This window comes from Mytilus californianus, unplaced genomic scaffold (genome assembly GCF_021869535.1).
Source record: "Mytilus californianus isolate M0D057914Y unplaced genomic scaffold, xbMytCali1.0.p SCAF_7, whole genome shotgun sequence".
Lineage (NCBI taxonomy): Eukaryota > Metazoa > Mollusca > Bivalvia > Mytilida > Mytilidae > Mytilus > Mytilus californianus.
The window spans coordinates 33,398,685-33,418,087 of record NW_026262723.1 but is presented as its reverse complement, the minus strand read 5'-3'; the positions used below and the strand labels follow the sequence as shown (position 1 = coordinate 33,418,087).

Here is a 19,403-nt window from a genome sequence, read left to right as displayed (position 1 = left end):
TATTGGCAATTAACAATTTCTTTTTTTGGAAACACCTTGTATTGTTTCAAACTTTTATGTATGTCATACTTCCAGCAAAATGGTCCAACCTTAGGAAGCTACCATTTTATTTTTAGGGGGGGGGGGGGGGGGGGGGGGGGGGGGGGGGGGCTAGGATGAAATTTGAAAAAAAAAGGCAGGATAGTTTTGAGTAAAAAAAAAGGCAGGATGAGCATCTTCAAAAAAAAAAGCAGGATAACAATTTAGGTAAAAAAAGGCAGGACCGAATAGAGTGAAAAACAAAAAGGCAGGACAGATTACAACTTAAAAAAAAATGCAGGACAAAATTTTTCATCCTAGCCCCCATAAAAATCAAATGGTAGCTCCCTTATATAAATTGTATTGCAAATAGGTCAGATGAATTTTTAATTCATTAAGTCAGAGCAAAGGTAGTTGCTGATCTTGAAACTGCTGGTGAAAATTTTACCTATATTTTTATCCATTCGACTAATGTTGGTGTCATAAACTTATCATAAAAACTTTACACAAAATATACTTTTATAATGACGAGTTCAAAGGAAATATTTATAACAGTTATAATTGATTTTATTGTAAATATTTATGAAGTTATGTTGCTTAAGAGTACTGACTGAATCTCTTATTTCAATATTATGAATAAAAGGTGATGTGGGGTATGCATCAATGAGACAGCAACCCAGTGACAAAAACATACCATCTTCAACAATAGACTGAGGTCTGTACAATGTACAATATCACATAAAAAGGGCAACAGGAATTACCAATGAAATTGGACAGTTCAACACACCACACCTACCATCAATCCTCAACTCATCTGAAAAAATAGTTGTTCTAACAAAAACAATAAATTGCTTCACCGAGCGCAGCTGGATACGACCGCAGAGGTCCAACCCTGAACAGTTGGGGCAAAAATGGACACAATATTCGTGCTTGATACAGGTCTGAATTTGGATTGTAATTCAATATTTGACACATAATAGGTTTCTGACACAGAATAACTGTAATCAAAGAACTTAGAATTGGTTATGATTTGAATTTATATTCAATTTTTTGCTTTTGTGCAATACACTATGCTGTTGCGAATTCCTAATTCCTAAACGGTTTGAGCCAAAACACCCCAAAGCCAATCCTAACCATCCCTTTGTGGTATAATTTGAGAGAGATCCATACACCGTTCCACAAGTTATTGTCTGGAAAGTAGAAAAATGCTTATTTGGGCCCCTAATTCCTAAACTGTTGGGACCATAACCCCCAAAATCAATCCCAACCTTCCTTTTGTGCTTATAAACCTTGTGTTTAAATTTCATAGATTTCTATTTACAAATACTAAAGTTATTGTCTGGAAACCAAATGTCTTCGGACGACGACATTATACCAATATACGACCGCAAAATTTTTTGAGGTCGTATAAAAAGCAACGAACACACATTCCCAATAGCCTGACTTGGTACATGCACAAAATTTGTCTTTCTGAAAATAAAATAAAAATCGTATTCCCATAGCAACATTTCAAACCCAATCGGATTAGAATACAGATCTGACACAGGATTTATATTTCAATTAAAGTTTCAAACACAATTTTACACAAAACTCCCATACACTCTTGTTCTCATCGCTTGCCAAATTAAGAGGGAAAAAAGAACATTGTATGGTCATACTGTTTTTTATTTGTTTCATTATAGATATAAACCAGAATATTTTCCTGTGAATTTATAATTACCGGTAGTAGCATCCTTGTGGAGAACTTGCCGAACATAGAAGTTTTTCTCAGTGTTTAAAGCCTTCAAGGGGAGGTAAATTTTTGCCTCTAGATTCAGCATAACTATAATTAATGCAACACCAACTAAATATTAAAAGGAAACTGTAACCTTCAGCAAATCAGATGAGCAGCACAATTTATTAAAAATTAAAGAACAAAAGGAGATTATTTAGTTTTATCTTACATTTGCACAACAATGGACAAAGATTAAATATTGAAAATTGGGGTTGATACCAACATGTATCGCTTTGTTGTACATTGATTGATGAACATTAAAGTAAGTCCTATTTTACCAAAAAGGAGACTCCCAGTCCATTGCCTCACTTCTTCAGTGAAAGCTATGCCACTGTTTCCATTTCATCTTTGTTCAATCATTTATTTATCTCTTATCCTAACAGCAAGGCTTTTTTGCCAAAAAAAATCCAGGAATTCACCAGGACATTAATCTATTTTTAATGGTGGCCGTGGATATCCCAAGACATACTCTAAGTTATCCATAAAAATTTGGAAGTTATGAATTGTTTTTCTTACATTACAATCCAAAGAATTCGGTCATGGTCCAATAGTAACTTTGTAAGTTAATCATACAAAAAAATTCCCAACCGTCACTAAATTTCTAAGTCTTCTCATACAGGCAATATTCTGAATTAGACTCTGAATTGCTAAAGAAAAGCTTGAATTTTAGAACAAGCTTAAATGAATAAATGGTTTAATAAATCAAATTTAATGCACTTTAGTATTATTGATAAACATTATTTTGCTATACCTTATTTACGCCTTTCTGAGCCATTTTGGATTTATTTATTTTCCAATTTTTAGCAGTTGGCTGTTAAATTATGAACACAATAGGAACTCCATTAATAAGTGTAAATGCAAAAAGGAGCTGCAAAAGATGTATCCAACCTGAAAATTGGAGAAAAATTTGTTTCCCTTTTGAGTAATAATGCCCCTGAAAAAAAAATGTTTTCCAATTTTGGCATTTTGGGCTGTTATTTTGAAAACTATAGGAGCTAAAGTGTCAACTGCAAAAATTGTCAGCATGAAAAGATCTATCTACCAATACTCAGTTTTTGGCTGTTATTGTGAAAGATATAAGAGCTAGGTTAAAAGTTTTAATGCAAAAATTATCAGCACAAGAAGACCTATTATAACCTTGAAAGTTTTGGAGAAAATGTCCCTGAAATGATGATTTTTGTCTCGCCTGTGACTTGTCACAGAAAGTGAGACGTATTTAGAGATATTGATCTGCCGGCAGTGTGAACTAATTACTTAAAGCTTAATTTTTCACAAGGTAGCTCTAAGACCTGGAAGCTTCATACTTTGTATATAGATGCCTTATGTTATGAAAGTTCTGTCTGTCATAAGTCCATTGTTCTTGACCTCATTTTCATGGTTCAGTGACTACTTGAAACAAAAGTTAAGATTTATAATAAGCAATAGGTCTACTAAATTTAGTGTATATGATTGTAAAGTGAACATTTCCAACTAGCAGGTCTCATCTGACCTTGACCTCTTTCTCATGGTTCATTGGTCAATGATAAGTTTTCGTTAAGACTATAAGGGAGCTAGCATTTGATTTTTATGGGGGGGGGGGGGGGGGGGCAGAAAAAAAGGCAGAACAGGAGTTTTGAGTAAAAAAAAGGCAGGATGAGCAACTAGGCAAAATAAAAAGTAGGATGACAATTTATGTAAAAAAAAGTCAGGATAAACTAATAAAAAAAAAAGGCAGGACTGAATAGAGTGAAAAATAAAATGGCAGGACAGAGATTACAACTAAAAAAAATGCAAGACAAAATTTTTCATCCTAGCTGCCCACCATAAAAATCAAATGGTAGCTCCCTAAAGTATCAATGTTAATCATAAATTGCAAAAAGGATCAGCAACACAAAGAGCAGTGGCGGGGGTTTCCAACCTCCCTTTTTTTACGATCAATACTTTTGAATGGGGACATATGAATGGAAACCGCCTTTTTTTATGGTTGGAACCCCCCCCCCCTTTTTTAAAAATGGCTGAATCCTCCCCTGAAGAGTAACATGTATGTGCATATAAAAGTCAAAATAAGCAAACAGTTGCAGAAGATTTTTCACACAAGGTGAGCACGACCGGGGGGGGGGGGGGGGGGGGGGGGGGGGTTGGGGAGGATTTTGAAAATAAATATCCTAGAGTGGTAGGAGCTCACTTCATACAAAATACTGTCAAAAATAGTAATCTTTATTTCTTTTTCAATGCTACATGTTTGTATTGTTTAATGTCTATCGTTTTGTCATTTATGTGTCTGTCTGTCTGTTTGTTTTTGTTTGGTTTTTTTTATTTAGTAACAATCCTTTTATTTGGATTTAAAACTAATGAAATTCTTATTCTTACAAAAGGGCAAAGTGTTGGCGGCACAGCTGAGGAAAAATTAAATAAGCACATATAGCAACAAATGAAAAGTCAATCTGCAAAAAATCATCTTGCCCTCTGACCGGAGTATCAAATGGTTGTCCCCTATTAAAAACAGACAACACAATTGTCAAATATAGTTTAATAAAAGAAAGAAAAATACTAAGAAACCAAAAGATTGAATGAGAAGGATGAATTCAAATCAAAAGCTTTATTTAAAGTCGGCATGTCACAAAACAAAAGCTCGTTGAACTTTTACAGTTAAGATAGTGGGAACTCTGTAGCCTTGAAAATAGAACTTGGATTTAGCGAATACTTTCTCAGACAAGGGTGTACGATCATTCAGTACAGAGGTACTCATTCTATTCCACAAAACACGAGAGCCCGTCAAAAGACTGGGAAGCATTTTGTGCAACAGAACAATAGTCTGCCCATCGCATTCGCCTTATTGTCATCATTGCAAGATAGATAGGAAACTAGGCAATGATTCCATTCTTCCAGAAACTTCTCAGTTTGAAAACTATTTGTAATCATGGCATGAAGTTGCACCCCACGAAGTGAAGTTTTAACCTTGCAACAACACAACTCAATCGCGCCGTTTTGTCCTCACCGAAGCTGTACACCAGAAGTATTTCCACATTGCTTAGTTCCTGTGAAATTAAAGAAGAATAAGGAAAGGATTAGGAAAGGGAATTTAGGAAGAAACAGAAGAGACAAATGTAGAAAAGATTCAAGAAAACAGCGAGAATACAGAGCAGCATGTTTCCATGCCAGATGAGAGGAAAAGGAATGATGTGCCGCATTTGCGCATGTGCTTGGTCGATCACATCCGGTGATCATAGAAAATGTATCTAGATTATTTTACCTGGAAGTTATTTTAACTCCTCCGCATGAACGAAACACTTTTCTGGATTGGCCACCAGGAACACCCAAACCCACACATTTGATATCCAAGGATGTGAAGGACACACAAAGAGCTAAATGACAATAATAAAATAACCAAATTCATCCGTATGGTCAGACATGTATTATATGTCTGAGGGGGTGGACAGCTTTTGAGGGAGGTGGGAGGAGGAATGTGGGAGACAAAAATAGGTGGGAGAGAAAAAACGATTCTAAAAGTGGGAGGTGGGGGATAGGGGCGGGAGTTGAGAGAAGGGTACCCCCTGTCCACCCCTCATGTCTCTGGTATCATATAGTCAAGGGTTTGTATAGTGAGACTATACAGATCCTTGGTATGGTCAACTTTGCCTGAGTGACAAGGAGGTTGCATGGATCCTTAATTTCTTAATAAAGTTGTTTTTTTAGTATGGATTGTAATATAAATGAGGGATGAAACATATGTCCAAATACTGTACCCAAGTGCCTGTGTCAAGGATGGCATGATTAGACCTAAACACGCGCGAAGAGCTGTCAAAAGGGACATACAAATACTGCCCCCTCGGAGTCAAATTCATCTTGGGTCAGCCTTGTTTTAGGGAGTTGAAATCTTTGTTACTTAATAATTTCTTAATTTATCAACGGAGATATTTATAAATAACTTGTTAAAATTCACGTAAAAAAAAACAAGCATTCATTACTGAGTTGACTCAATATGTTTACGTTGAACTGACCCTCGGGGACTAACAGTACACCAGCAGTGTTATCGCCGCCGGACCTAGTGCTAGTAAATATTAATTCTAATTAATTGATAAAAAACAAATAAAAGTAATAGACAGCGTCTTCCATAAGCAAGATTCCGGATAATTTTAAAACAAAAAAAAAATCGAAGAAAGAAAGAAACAAATAAAGACTAAACGGAAACTGCCTCAGAAAATGATAAAGTTGCCAATTAAAATGACAAGTCGAAAAAAAAAACAGCAAAGAAACTACATCCCGACGTTGAAAGGCCAGTCTCCACTGAAAACTAAAGTATGAATTAAGCAACACAAACCAGAGGACCACCAAATGTTGGGTTTAAACAAGAGGCGCAAGATATCACGGGGACATTAAAATAAAGGAATTCACTATGGTGCAACGGAATTGGTTACCGGTTCCTGCTCCATCTATCAAAAATATAAATTCGGTATGACATTTTTGCATGTTCAATCTCCTTATGGAAATGTCCGAGATTAGAAAATACAGATTTCGTTTGATTTCAGTATCTAATTTTCAGTTTTCTTTAAATCTAAAGTAGTATTAAAGAACTGGAATTGGCCGAGCCAAGGATTTGTATAGTCTTACTATACATATTTTGGCGGAGCATAAATTACAACTAGATTAAGAGTTTAAGTGGGCATCTTTTCTATGTCATTTGGTCTCTTGTATAGAGATTTGTCTCAAAGGCAATCATACCATATCTTCTTATTTTAACATAAGTATTTATATAAATGTACATTAAAACCTGTCTTAACATTGGCGTTTGGGTGAGCGAATACCGTCTGGAAACTACTGTTGCTGCGTTTGATGCACAATTCTGAATTAACCATCAATTACCCGTAACGCCAGCCCGTAAACAATTCCCGTTCTTAAATAGTTACAAAATAGTTCTAAGGACAGAAACTAACCGGACGAATGTAAAAATTAATAATGACAAAAGTCACAATTATTTTTTTTACATAGGAACAATTTTTGAAATAATTTCTTTTTTTTTATAAATTTATGCTTCTCGGTTGAGGCAGTTGTTGATTACCATTGTTAATTGATCTAAAATGAAGATTTTCCAAATTTCAATACGACTTTTCTTTAATTTTTGTCTGTGACTATTAATTTTGGCCAGCGACTTTCTCTCCTACATTCATAAATATCACATTCTTCATGTGCTTGTCACAACGCAATGAACCTGTAGTCCAGAGGTTGTAGTCTGGCTGCCATGATTGTTTTTAGCTTTATGTTGTTTGCAGTGGCGGATCCAGAAATGTTCATAAGAGGGGGCCCACTGACTGTCTAAGTGGGGCCCGCTCAAGTCATGCTTCAGTGATTTCCTATATATTCAACCAAATTTTTCCCACAAAAGGGGGGGGGGGGGCGGCCCCCCTGTGCCCCCTAAATCCGCCTCTGGTTTGCTGAATATGGACCGTTGTTTTTTTTTTTTATTTTACACATGTTATTAAATTCTGGGACCACGTTTAATAAATAAATGATAATATAAAATATAATAGTTTTATTATAACGCACCCCTCCAAAAAAATAATTACAAAAGAACAGAAACGAAAGACATAGTGTTTTACCGATTTACCGATGTTCTTAATTTGTCAATCCATTTGAATATATACAAACCATTGCCTAGAATGAAATAGAAGTCTTGTTCTTTTATAAGTGGGAAATCTAGTAACAAAAAATTACCTCTCCTGTAAACAACGAAACCTAGACCTTTTCAATGTTTCAACGGTCACAGTTAAGCAAGGACGCTATCAGTTATAAATTCACGGGAAAACGTTCTGGTATATAGTAAAATAGAAGTAAGTTGAAATAAAAACGAAATTTCATTTAATGTTATCATTTCCCTCCGTAAGTAGCAAACGACAAGTACAGCAGGCTATCGGAGCTTGATGTAAAACTGGTTTAAAATGTTGCTATATGCGAATAAATTCCTGGAGTACCAACTTCAATTTATTGTTCTACTGGCTGTATATATACCTCTCTGGAACATGCTAATTATCCGCATATATATATGCAGCTAGATCAGAGAAAGTCCAGGTAAAAATTCCAATGGAATCGATTAATACGCAGCAAAGATTAACACTCTTGAAATTGAGTTACTAAGCAAATTCAAACGGACCTTATCCTGATGTGAACATTAAATGTGAACAGATTGAGAAGACCGCAAATACATGTACAAAAATCGAGACGGAACTTTTCTTAAAATTGTATAAAAAATTGCAAAAAAGATACCTACTTTATAAAAATATTTAACTTTATTATTTTTAACCTGCACAGACAAACTTTTAAATTGTTATTTTCACGAAAAGACAATATTTCTATATTGATTGAATGTTCATGTGACAATGGCAGACAGGGGTACTCGAAAAATACGATGTTAAAAATAAATTTATTTCGGGAAATTGTATTAAACATGCTAAGAACTTTGTGGAACACTCCGAAAATTGGTGACCTGAAAGATCTTTAGATTTTGTATGTTCATAATGAGTCCATAATGTTTTCAATTTTTTTTATCAATATGCAGCAAAAATTAACATTTTTTAGATTGCAGTTTCACAAGCTTCTAATGCTATCATCTCGATAAATACTTCAAACATAAAACGTCGTGCATTTGCATGTATATTTCTAATAACACAGTTTAACAAATAGTTTCTTTAAAATGTACAATTGTTATCTAGAAATAACTTTTGATCAGTATTGTTTTATTATTGGTTTTCTCGACTCTATCATAAGAAGAGTGAGTTTTTTCTTTTGTTCTTGTTCACTAGATTTCCCTCTGCTATGTTTAATGTTTAGTGGATTAAATGCTTTCATAGCTCGGACGTCGTCGAAGACACTAGGGATAATTTGTCTGTAGTTATTTTCTGTTTTCACCGCAAATAACCTCTTGTGAATTAACCTTGGCATTGATTGGTCATTAAAAGGTCATAGGTAAGATCACAAACCAATCAAAACAATAAACCCACAGTCTTATTGAGACGATGTGCAAAATGGCAGTCAGTATAAATACAAATGCCGCGGAGACGAGCAGAGTGGACATTAAAGCGGAAATAATTATTATTCATTTATTATTTTTGTTGCAAAGTTGCTTTTACCCCTTCTGTAGTAATTTCCACGCTTCAAGCGTTGATGTCAGCTTTCGATTTTCAACTTTGAAAGTTTTTAAAACTAAGGATTTGTGTATATTTTGGAAAAGTTTGAAGCTTGTGAAGAAAACCTATTATCTGTTTCTTCGCCATATTTGTCTGCATGGCAAAGCAAAACGAAGGAATATGAATAATGAAAGAAATTGAGATCAATTGAAAATGACAACCAGGTAAAATAAACACATATGCAATGAAATATGGGAAAGGGGGGACGTTAACTACATCGTAAAGGAGATATATATATAAACAAGTGCATACAAAATCTGGATCAGCTGACTACACACATTTCCCACATAATGCAATGCTTATATCATTAAAGTAGCAAAATGAGTTCAGCCCTACAAGCTCAACTGTTGTAAATTTAGCTCAATAGGGTCTAGAACACTTGTGTGGCAAGGAAGAGGGTTGTGAAGGGAGGTATATGCACAGACAAACAGGAAAACTAGTGAATGTAAAGTTTGATAAATAGCTTACACTATTATGTTTTGTTAACAAATTAAATTGCACGAAACACCATGAAGAAAGAATTTCAAGCACAAAAACACGTCAAATTAAAATTGCAAATATGTTGCACAAATTATCCCATTACCACAGGTCTCACTAATTAGCCGCTAGCAGCAGGGAGCATAAATTAATGACAAGAAGACTAATTTAGCGCCAAGAAATGTTAATATTAATTATTTTTAAATAAATAAATATAGAAACCTGCATTAAAGGCTGGCTTTTTTTTAATTTAGTGTATTTTCATAACTTTACTAATCTGAGGAGTTGGCAGGGTTGACAAATTAAAGATAATCTTATCTTTATTTATTTCAGACACAAAAGGACCATATATATGCATGACACAAATTATTCTGTGTATTCTTATCTTGAAATAATGTAACATATTTTTTCACTAAAATTCCATTACTGTAGCTGCTACTAAGTAAAACAAAATTTGAAACTTTATGAAACAACAATAATCAGCTGTAATTAATTATCTTTTTCAATTAATTGATTGCTTTGATCATGTTGATAGTAAATAAACTTTCTTGTCGCTAAAATTGTTTTTTCTTGCTAATTTTTTCTTCTTGTCGCTATTTTTTTCCTTCTACATTTTTTTTCTTAAAGCTTCTTGACACTTTCTGTCCCTTTTTTTTTTTTTTTTTTCTAATTAGCGAGACTGCATTACCGACAAGCTAGGAATTGAGCCTTCATTACAAAGCTCTAGATAACTCTCCGGAAAGGCATTTAACACGGACAATACAACAAATATGTAACGGCAATGTATAATGATAATATTGCCACATGCCTTGAATACAAAGATCTCGTATCGGGTGTGGGTCAATGTATATGTTAAAATATGTATAATTTATATACATTACAGTACTGAATAACAATTTACAAAATGTTGGTAAACAATGAGACACTTTTAAAAAGCTTTTTTATTCATACAAAATGGTTTTAATAACTTGTTCCAGATTAGATCGGTTGTTCCTACTCTTGGATACTGGATCAACACCTTTGATAAGAAAATCAGCTGCTGAACAGCTTGGTGAGGTCCAGAAATTACACCCTTATGAACTGAACAATCTTTTATCAAAGGTAATTTTATTCTATGAAAGATTTCTGTATTTGATAACCAAGTTCCACAGCCACTTGTCTCTGATTTTTTTTACCTTTAAACATTTAATAGGTACCTTAAAGTACCTTAATATATTTTTTCAGAGACAAGTGCCTGTGTCAAATTCTTTAAATTATGCAACTATAAATACACTTGTAATAGATGGTTTTGAAGCTAGATGTATGAAACGATACATGAGAGAAGGATATTTAAGTCAATATAATTTTATTAGAGTAGTGTCCCTTTGGACTAAACATTTTTGACATTCAGGGATGCTTGTAGGTGGTCATTGTGTAAAGAAATATTTATTGACTAAACTTTTGGCTAGTAATTACAAGACTTTTCCCAGAAACTGAATATGTTTCTAGGTTGATGTATTTGAAAACTTTGTATACATATTTCCATGTTGGTAGGATGATCAGCACAGTTAAAAATTTCAGATTTATTTCTCCTTTAGCTTTAAAGTTTGACCATCTTTAGACCTAACTTTGTAATTGCATCTCCACTTACTGGTCAAAGGTTGGTCAACTTGAAATTTAGTATGAGTTCTGACCTCACTTTGTAATTGCATCTCCACTTACTGGTCAAAGGTTATTGAATCAACTTGAAATTTTGTATGAATTCCATTTGTAACCATGGTATCCTAAATATGTTGATTGGATATTCCAGTCTGTAGTATTTATCAACTTTTATGTCACATTTGGTAAGGAAACCTTAAAATTGAAAAAATAAAATAAACCAGTCCCAATTTATTTTGATGTGATTTTGACAGGAAGTTTTCAAAATCACCAGTAACAGATGCTTCTTCAACCTGTATTTTTCTTAACATAAAACAAGATATAAAGATATCACAATTTTTCTGGGTATAGTACATGTATGTGCCACTAGTTGGGTGTTGACTGATAATGTGGAAAAAGTCTTGAGAAGTGTAAAAAAATTAAAAGATGGACTTCTTCGAACTGTTTTATAATTCTTTTGCCAAAGTTTTTCTCCAATGATGATTTTTTTTGGCTAGAATTTTATTTTTTCTCAAAAATGCGAAAATGGTGACCATCACCGCGAACCCTGCTTTCCTGTCATAGATTGAGCCTTATCATGTATATATCTTTGATCCCTTTTTAATCAAAATGTTCATGTTAACAATGATAATGAGAAACATGTATCAATCTAAAAACTTTCAAATGACTTTGGAAACTGTTTTGACATTAGTAGGAAAAACTCAAAATGTAAATATATATGTAGCCTTTGTTAGTCTTGTATGTTTTTGTTAATTTTAGTTCATTTATATGATTCATAGTTTATTGTGACGTCCATTTTCACTGAACTAGTACACATTTTTGTTAAGGGATCAGCTGAAGCCTGCCTCCGGGTGCAGGATTTTCTTGCTGTGTTGAAGACCCATTGGTGGCCTTGGGCTGTTTTCTGCTCTTTGGTCGAGTTGTTGTCTCTTTGACACACTTCCCATTTCCATTCTCAATTTTATATTCCTGTAATTTGAGTATTTTCATGAACGTTTTAATTCTTTTTTACTCCCAATTTTTAGGTTCATGGATACTTATGTAGCCAAAGTTGGGAAACCAGAATTGCCGCAGGGCAGGCAGTTGAAGCAATATGTAGGAATGTGCCAAAATTTGAACCCAAAATATGTATTAAGCAAGGTGAGGGCTATTCCATTATCATGATTATGATCATTGATAATGGGTGTCAGAGGGTAAAAGGGAAGTTAAATTTTTGGACATGGGATGATGATAATTAATGGTAAAAGCAAGTATGTTGTTTGTGCCTAATCCTACCCGGCCACATTTACTTTAGTGGAATATTTATTAAGTTATAGGTCACCATACTTGTCATTGTAAAAATAAGATGTGGTATAATTGACAATGAGACAACTCTCCACCAAAGACCAAATGACCTAGAAGTTAATAACTATAGGTCACAGCACGGCCTTTAACAATGAGCAAAAACCATACAGCATGGCAAGCTATACAAGGCCCTGAAATGAAAAATGTAAATTAGAATGGTTAAATGAAGATTTGAGTCAAAAAAAAGTTTTATAGCTTTAGAATCTCTACAAAATTATATCATGTTAAATATAGCTTAATTTACTTTTGTAAAAACTATTTTTTTATATTTATTTTAGAGTCCTTAGAACCTGCCACTTCAGAAGTTACAGGGAAGTTGCTGTTTTCTCAGTTTGATCTCAGGAAAGTTCTTGTTCATGGAACTTCATTACTTAGCACCGAAGAAAAACAGTTTGAACTTGGAGAAGAATTTTCTGGTATGATTAAGAGTCTGTCTTCCTAAATGACAGTATAGTAGTGTTGTGAAGAGGAAGAGGGACAAACAGGCTATTGGGAGATAAAAAAGGGGGAAATATAAAAGAGAAAAGTTTTGTTGTAAAAATGAAGATTCACAGAATAATAGATTGATGGAGTATAGGTGACAAAGGGGTAGACAAAAGAAAGAAGCAGAGTCGAATTTGGATCTGGTTGACACTTTTTGAAATTTTATACAGAGTAAACAACATTTAATTTTTTCATGTTGGAAGTTGTACTCATGTAAGAAGTATACTTCCCCACAAAATATGGGAGATAACTTGCTTAATTTTTATATACAAATTGCAAAACATTCTTTACAACAAATTTAGTTTGGATAAAACATAAGGCCTGCAAAACTAGTGTTCATATTATTTGTTATCTCAGGTAATATTGTTGCTTAGTTAAGTATATTTATTTTAACCTTATTTATAAAACTTTTACTAGATTTTTCTTAAACTAACACAAAATGAAGACTTTAATTGGCAAAAATCCTTTATACAGAAATATGTAAGACTGCCCTACTTAAAATTTAGCTCGCATAATTTTGGTGAGTCTCATAATTTATAGATTGAAACTTGGTTGGAAAATGTGGTAAGTTTTACCATTGTGAGAATCTTTTTTTGAAAGTTAGGATGAATCGGGAAAGCCTTGTATTAAAACAGTAATGAAATTACAAAACTGAAAAATTTGGAAAATAAAATTGAGAATGGAAATGGAGAATATGTCAAAGAGACAACAACCTGACCAAAGAGCAGACAACAGTCGAAGGCCACCAATGGGTCTTCAACGCAGCGAGAAAATCACATCTCATTGAACATGTTGAAGCAAGCTGAATGGATATTTATGCATCCATTTCAACAGTAGCAATGATTTAATGACTAATGTATTGATATATTATTATATGATAATTATAGTTTAATATTTGAATATGTATTCCATTAAATTGAATGTTTTCTATTGATTTTACTTTAGGATTAGATGATAAAGAGAAACTAAGTAGACAACGACAGATGTTAAACAAGAAACTAGGTTTAGATATGGCGGGAAGCTTGAAATTAGGTCTTGATGGGGATTTATTTTCGGACGAGGATCTTAAATCTGGATTAAGCACATCTTGTGACAATACAATTAAACAAGAAAAGGTATTTATAAACAGTTTTTAAGTAGATAATGGTCATTTTGGTATTGATTTATTGAACACAATTCTGCAACATGAAAAGCTTATGATTTTTATATGACCGCAAAATTTTTTTTGCGGTCGTATATTGGTATGACGTTGGCGTCGTCGTCCAAAGACACATTGGTTTTCGCACTCTAACTTAAGTTTAAGTGAATGGATCTCTATGAAATTTTACCATAAGGTTCAATACCACAAAAGGAAGGTTGGGATTGATTTTGGGGGTTATGGTACCAACAGTTAAGGAATTAGGGGCCAAAAATAAGCATTTTTGTAACTTCCAGACAATAACTTGTGTGTAAGTGTTTGGATATTTCTGAAATTGTACTTCAAGGTTCCATATCACAAAGGGAAAGCTGGAATTGAGTTTGGGGGTAATTGCCCGAAACATTTAGGAATTGGGGGCCATAAAGGGGCCAAAAATAAGCATTTTTCTAGTTTCCAGACAATAACTTGTGTTCAAGTGTATGGATCTCTCTGAAATTGTACTGCAAGGTACCATACCACAAAGGGAAGGCTGGGATTGAGTTTGGGGGTAATGAATCATAAGGGGGTTCAAAAAATCTGGGGGGGGGATTTTTTTTTTTTTTCCTTTTTTTTTCTTTTAAAATTTTCCATTTTAAGTTGGTTATTTCTGATTTATATTTAAAAGCAAATAATAATGATATGGTAGGAGATACACACCAAACAGGATGTGTAAATTATTATATAATAAGTATTGTGCAATAGCAAGAAATTTTCAATTGCACAGTATTGCGCAATAGCAAGAAATATCCAATAGCACAATATTGCGCAATAGCAAGAAATTGTCAATTGTACAGTATTGCGCAATAGCAAGAAATATTCAATTGCACAGTATTGTGCAAAAGATGATACTTTGTATAAATTGCTTATTTCTTGACCAATTTCAATGAATTCTTGGGGTTCTTTAATATGCTGAATCTAACCGTGTATTAAGTTTTTGGATTTTGGGCCCTGTTTTTAAATTGGTCCACATTGAGGTCCAAAGGGTCCAAAATTAAACTTTGTTTGATTTCATCAAAAATTGAATTATTGGGGTTCTTTGATATGCCGAATCTAACCGTGTATTTAGATTCTTAATTTTTGGTTCCGTTTTCAAATTGGTCTACATTAAGGTCCAAAGGGTCCAAAATTAAACTTAGTTTGATTTTAACAAAAATTGAATTCTTAGGGTTCTTTGATAGGCTGAATCTAAACATGTATTTAGATTTTTTATTATGGGCCCAGTTTTCAAGTTTGTCCAAATCGGGGTCCAAAATTAAACTTTGTTTGATTTCAACAAAAATTGAATATATGGGGTTCTTTGATATGCTGAATCTAACCATGTATTTAGATTTTTGATTTTTGGGCCCCGTTATCTACTTTGTCCACATTGAGGTCAAAAGGGTCCAAAATTAAACTTTGTTTGATTTCATCAAAAATTGAATTCTTGGGGTTCTTTGATATGCTGAATCTAACCATGTATTTAGATTTTGGATATTGGACCATAATAGGTGAATGTCCAATTTAAAATTTTTAAGTTCTTAGACCACATTCTTTCTGTGTCAGAAACCTATGCTGTGTCAAATATTTAATCACAATCCAAATTCAGAGCTGTATCAAGCTTGAATGTTGTGTCCATACTTACCCCAACTGTTCAGGGTTCGACCTCTGCGTTCGAATCAAGCTGTGCCCTGCGGAGCATTTTATTTATTAATGATAGCAGTTAATGCACTTTTATTTATTATACTTGAGACTCAGAGCAAATAGGATAAATTGCTTTGACTGCATGTGTGTCTGAAACAAATGTTCTGGATGATAACTTTTGCTTTCTTTCTTTGCTTGATTGATATGCAATTTATAAAGAAGGAAGATGTAGGAAAGCGGAAAGCGCATATTGCTTGTATTGGTTTGGGGTCAAAGGTCAAAATCACAGTTAATAGAATGGAAAAGTTTAGAAATATGCTCTCCAGATGGTAGCTTATGTTTCCCTTGCTTCTACAGATGGAAGATATATTAAAGGGGAATAAGATAGTTGATTCTGGGATCAAAAGTCAAGGTCACAGTTACTAAAATTTAAGAGAAAACTTGCTTTTTATCCAGTGAAAAATATTTTATGCTTATTTTTTATGCCCCACCTATGATAGTAGAGGGGCATTATGTTATTCGGTCTGTGCATCCTTTCGTCCATCGGTTTGTCTGTCTGTCTGTGCCGCTTCAGGTTAGAGTTTTTGGTCAAGGTAGTTTTTGATGAAGTTGAAGTCCAATTAACTTGAAATTTAGTACTAATGTTCCCTATGATAAGATCTTTCTAATTTTTATGCCAAATTTGAGTTTTGACCCCAATTTCACGGTCCACTGCACATAGAAAATGATAGTGCGAGTGGAGCATCTGTGTACTATGCACATAGAAAATGATAGTGCGAGTGGGGCATCTGTGTACCATGCACACATTCTTGTTTATGATAAATTGCATTTCTGCATAAAGATTTGCTAATTACGATAAAAATCTAGACAGATCATTTGCAATCCCAAGAATTGCCTAAGGTTTTCATTAAGAAAAATTAAATATATAGAATTACCTGGGTGTTATCACTGGTTATCAGATTATTATAAACTACCAGCAGTCAGCATGGTAAATATTGATTCACTAAACACCAACCCAGCACCTTTACTTATGTTAGTTGCAGATTCAGGTTGAGATGTAGAAGACAAAAGCCTCTTTTGATAGGAAAACATATTATTTTTGACCCTAAGGCCAAATAAATATATATCTGTGGTTCCAGTTACCCAACCGACCCTAGTTTAAACCCCCTGATCCTAGAACTTTTTTTCCATTTCTGAAAAATAAACTGTGAGAGATCCAATTTTGTGGAATGTGAATTTCAATAATTAAATTCACAGACTTCTGTCATCTGAATTTCGATTTATAAAAGTATCCACTACGGATAAAAATGCGACAGATTCTTAACAGAATGCAACGAAATTAACTAAAAACTTAACATGTGTGTTTGTTTTACAACAAAACGTATACATGATATAGAAAATGGTGAACTTCCGGTAGGGGCGTGTATAACACCGGAATCAAACGCGGTGAACATACAATTTATTGGTTTGTGATTAGGTCTAGTTTATGGTGAACCCCTAGAAGTAGGTCAATGATATTTGGTATGCAGTTGTATTAGCATTGGCATATCTCATTACCATGGAGATTATTTGGCCATGCGCCTCAGTCATGGTTTATTGACTTTGAGACTTTGCTTAGTTTACATGTATTAGTTTGTGATTAGGTCTGTTTATGGGGAACCACTAGTGGTAGGTCAGTGATATTTGGTATGCAGTTGTAGAAGCATTGGCATATCTCATTTCCGTGGAGATAATTTGTCCCCTCCCACTCAGTCATGATCTGTTGACTTTGAAGCTTTTGCTTAGTTTTCATGTATTAGTTTGTGATTAGGTCAGTTTAAGGGGAACCATTAGAGGTAGGTTAATGATAATTGGTATGCAGTTGTATAAGCATTAGGACATCTCATTTCCATGGAGAATATTTAGTCCTTACCCCTCAGTCATGGTCTATTGATTTTGAAGCTTTTGCTTAGTTTTCATGTATTAGTTTGTGATAAGTTCAGTTTAAGATGAACCACTAATGTTAAGTCAATGACATTTGGTATGTATGCAAATGTATTGGCATTTGCAAGTTTCATTTCCATGGAGATTATATAACCCCACCCCCTCATTATGGTTCATGGACTCTGAAACCTTTACATAGTTTACAAGTTAATGTTTGTGTTTAGGTCAGTTTAAAGGGAACAACTTATGAAAAGTCAATGGTATTTGGTATGCAGTTGTATTAACATTGGCACATTAATCTCATTTCCATGGAGATTGTTTAGCCCTGTACCTTCAGTCATGGTTCAATGACTTTGAATATTTGCATAACTTACACGTTAAAGTATTGCTATTTTAATTTCAACATTTGCATTATCAAAATAACATATAGATGAGACATATCTCTGTGTTAACAGTTTATTTACCATTATAGACATTCACCTCCTTTCTTTTCTCTAACCCTGAATCTGGCCGTGACGATAGGTCTTTACCATGTTTACATGTGTTAATGCATACTATATTTTGCTTAAATCTAATGTTGAATAATGACTTTGTTACCAACGTTTTGATGATTGTATATTAAATGTTGACAGACATGTGTATCAGAGATAATAAAACAACAACTAATGGATGTTACCAGTGGAATGAGTGCCAGAGAAAGAAACAGAGCCAAGCGTAGAACTAAATTGTTAGCTAAACAGAGGTCAAGGGATGTCCAAAGGTTAGCAATAAATAATTATTTGAAAGCTAGGTTCTGAGTATTTGTAGATCTTTGTGACTTGTACATGTTGTAAGTCTGAAATGTACTTGTAATGATTTCAGAAAGTTATTGACTACAGAAACGCAACACCACAATCTAAAACCTCTCAAAGTTCAGCAATTATGGGTTTTCATCAGTCCTTAAAACTACCAGATTCAAGGTGCAAAATCAGTTAATCTGGGTGAAAGATATATTTTCTTTTTTTTTACAGGCCTTATATTTGATTGTTGTCACCCAAGCCAACTACTGACACCCTCTTTATGCCTAGAGTGGGAAATGTTATCTTTTCAATTATTGCAAATTACAATAAAAGTACATTGATTATTAATTTGTATTAGAACTATCATACTTGATTTTACATACATGTATTATTATTATAATTTTTTTTTTGTGGATTTTAATTATGATCTAATTTTAATTGTAAAATACAGAAAAAAATAACCAGTAATACTGTATACAGTATTGATATTTTTTTCCTAAAATGTACCAGTAAACATGGTAAATCCTTCAGTGAAAAGATAAGTTGCACATTAAGTCAAAACTACTGTAAATAAGTGCTGTGTATAAATTCATTAAATCAAAAAGTCAGGATTCATTTGTACTGAAGAGAAGGATTTCAATCAGAACATAGAAACCAGCTTATGTCCTAATTACCATGATTCCTGATGATTTCTTGAATAAAAATTGTTTTCTTGGCAGTTGTGATTTTTGTTGAGCTTGCGAACTTTATTTTGCGAAAAGCGAGACATAGCAATATTCCTAGAATCCGTCATCGGCAGCAGCGTCAACATTTAGGTTCAAGTCTGTGGTTTCTTTGACATATTCCCCATTTCCATTTCCATTCTCAATTTTATTTTATAGAATTTTATGAAATTTGGACAGAAGCTTGTTTATGACCAAAATACAGTATCCAGAGCAAAATTTTGAAAATATTTATTTTCGTTTTTCCATAATTTACTGATACATGTGATAAATGGACTTATTTTTTTT

The 19,403-nt window shown here is 33.6% G+C and overlaps 1 protein-coding gene across 2 annotated transcripts in view; it reads left to right on the top strand.

The window, feature by feature from the left end:
• Nucleotides 1–8,786: 8,786 nt before the first annotated feature.
• The window catches only part of LOC127708887 (TATA-binding protein-associated factor 172-like), an 84,079-nt gene continuing 73,462 nt past the window's right edge, over nucleotides 8,787–19,403 (top strand). For both annotated transcript variants that reach the window (XR_007985422.1, XM_052214047.1), the window contains exons 1-6: nucleotides 8,787–9,116; nucleotides 10,407–10,530; nucleotides 12,093–12,207; nucleotides 12,690–12,827; nucleotides 13,840–14,009; nucleotides 18,247–18,374. Coding sequence is in view for 1 of the 2 variants with exons in the window: in XM_052214047.1 (XP_052070007.1) it covers nucleotides 9,106–9,116; nucleotides 10,407–10,530; nucleotides 12,093–12,207; nucleotides 12,690–12,827; nucleotides 13,840–14,009; nucleotides 18,247–18,374 (686 nt within the window). In the remaining variant the exon portion in view is untranslated. The remainder of the gene's footprint in view (nucleotides 9,117–10,406; nucleotides 10,531–12,092; nucleotides 12,208–12,689; nucleotides 12,828–13,839; nucleotides 14,010–18,246; nucleotides 18,375–19,403) is intronic.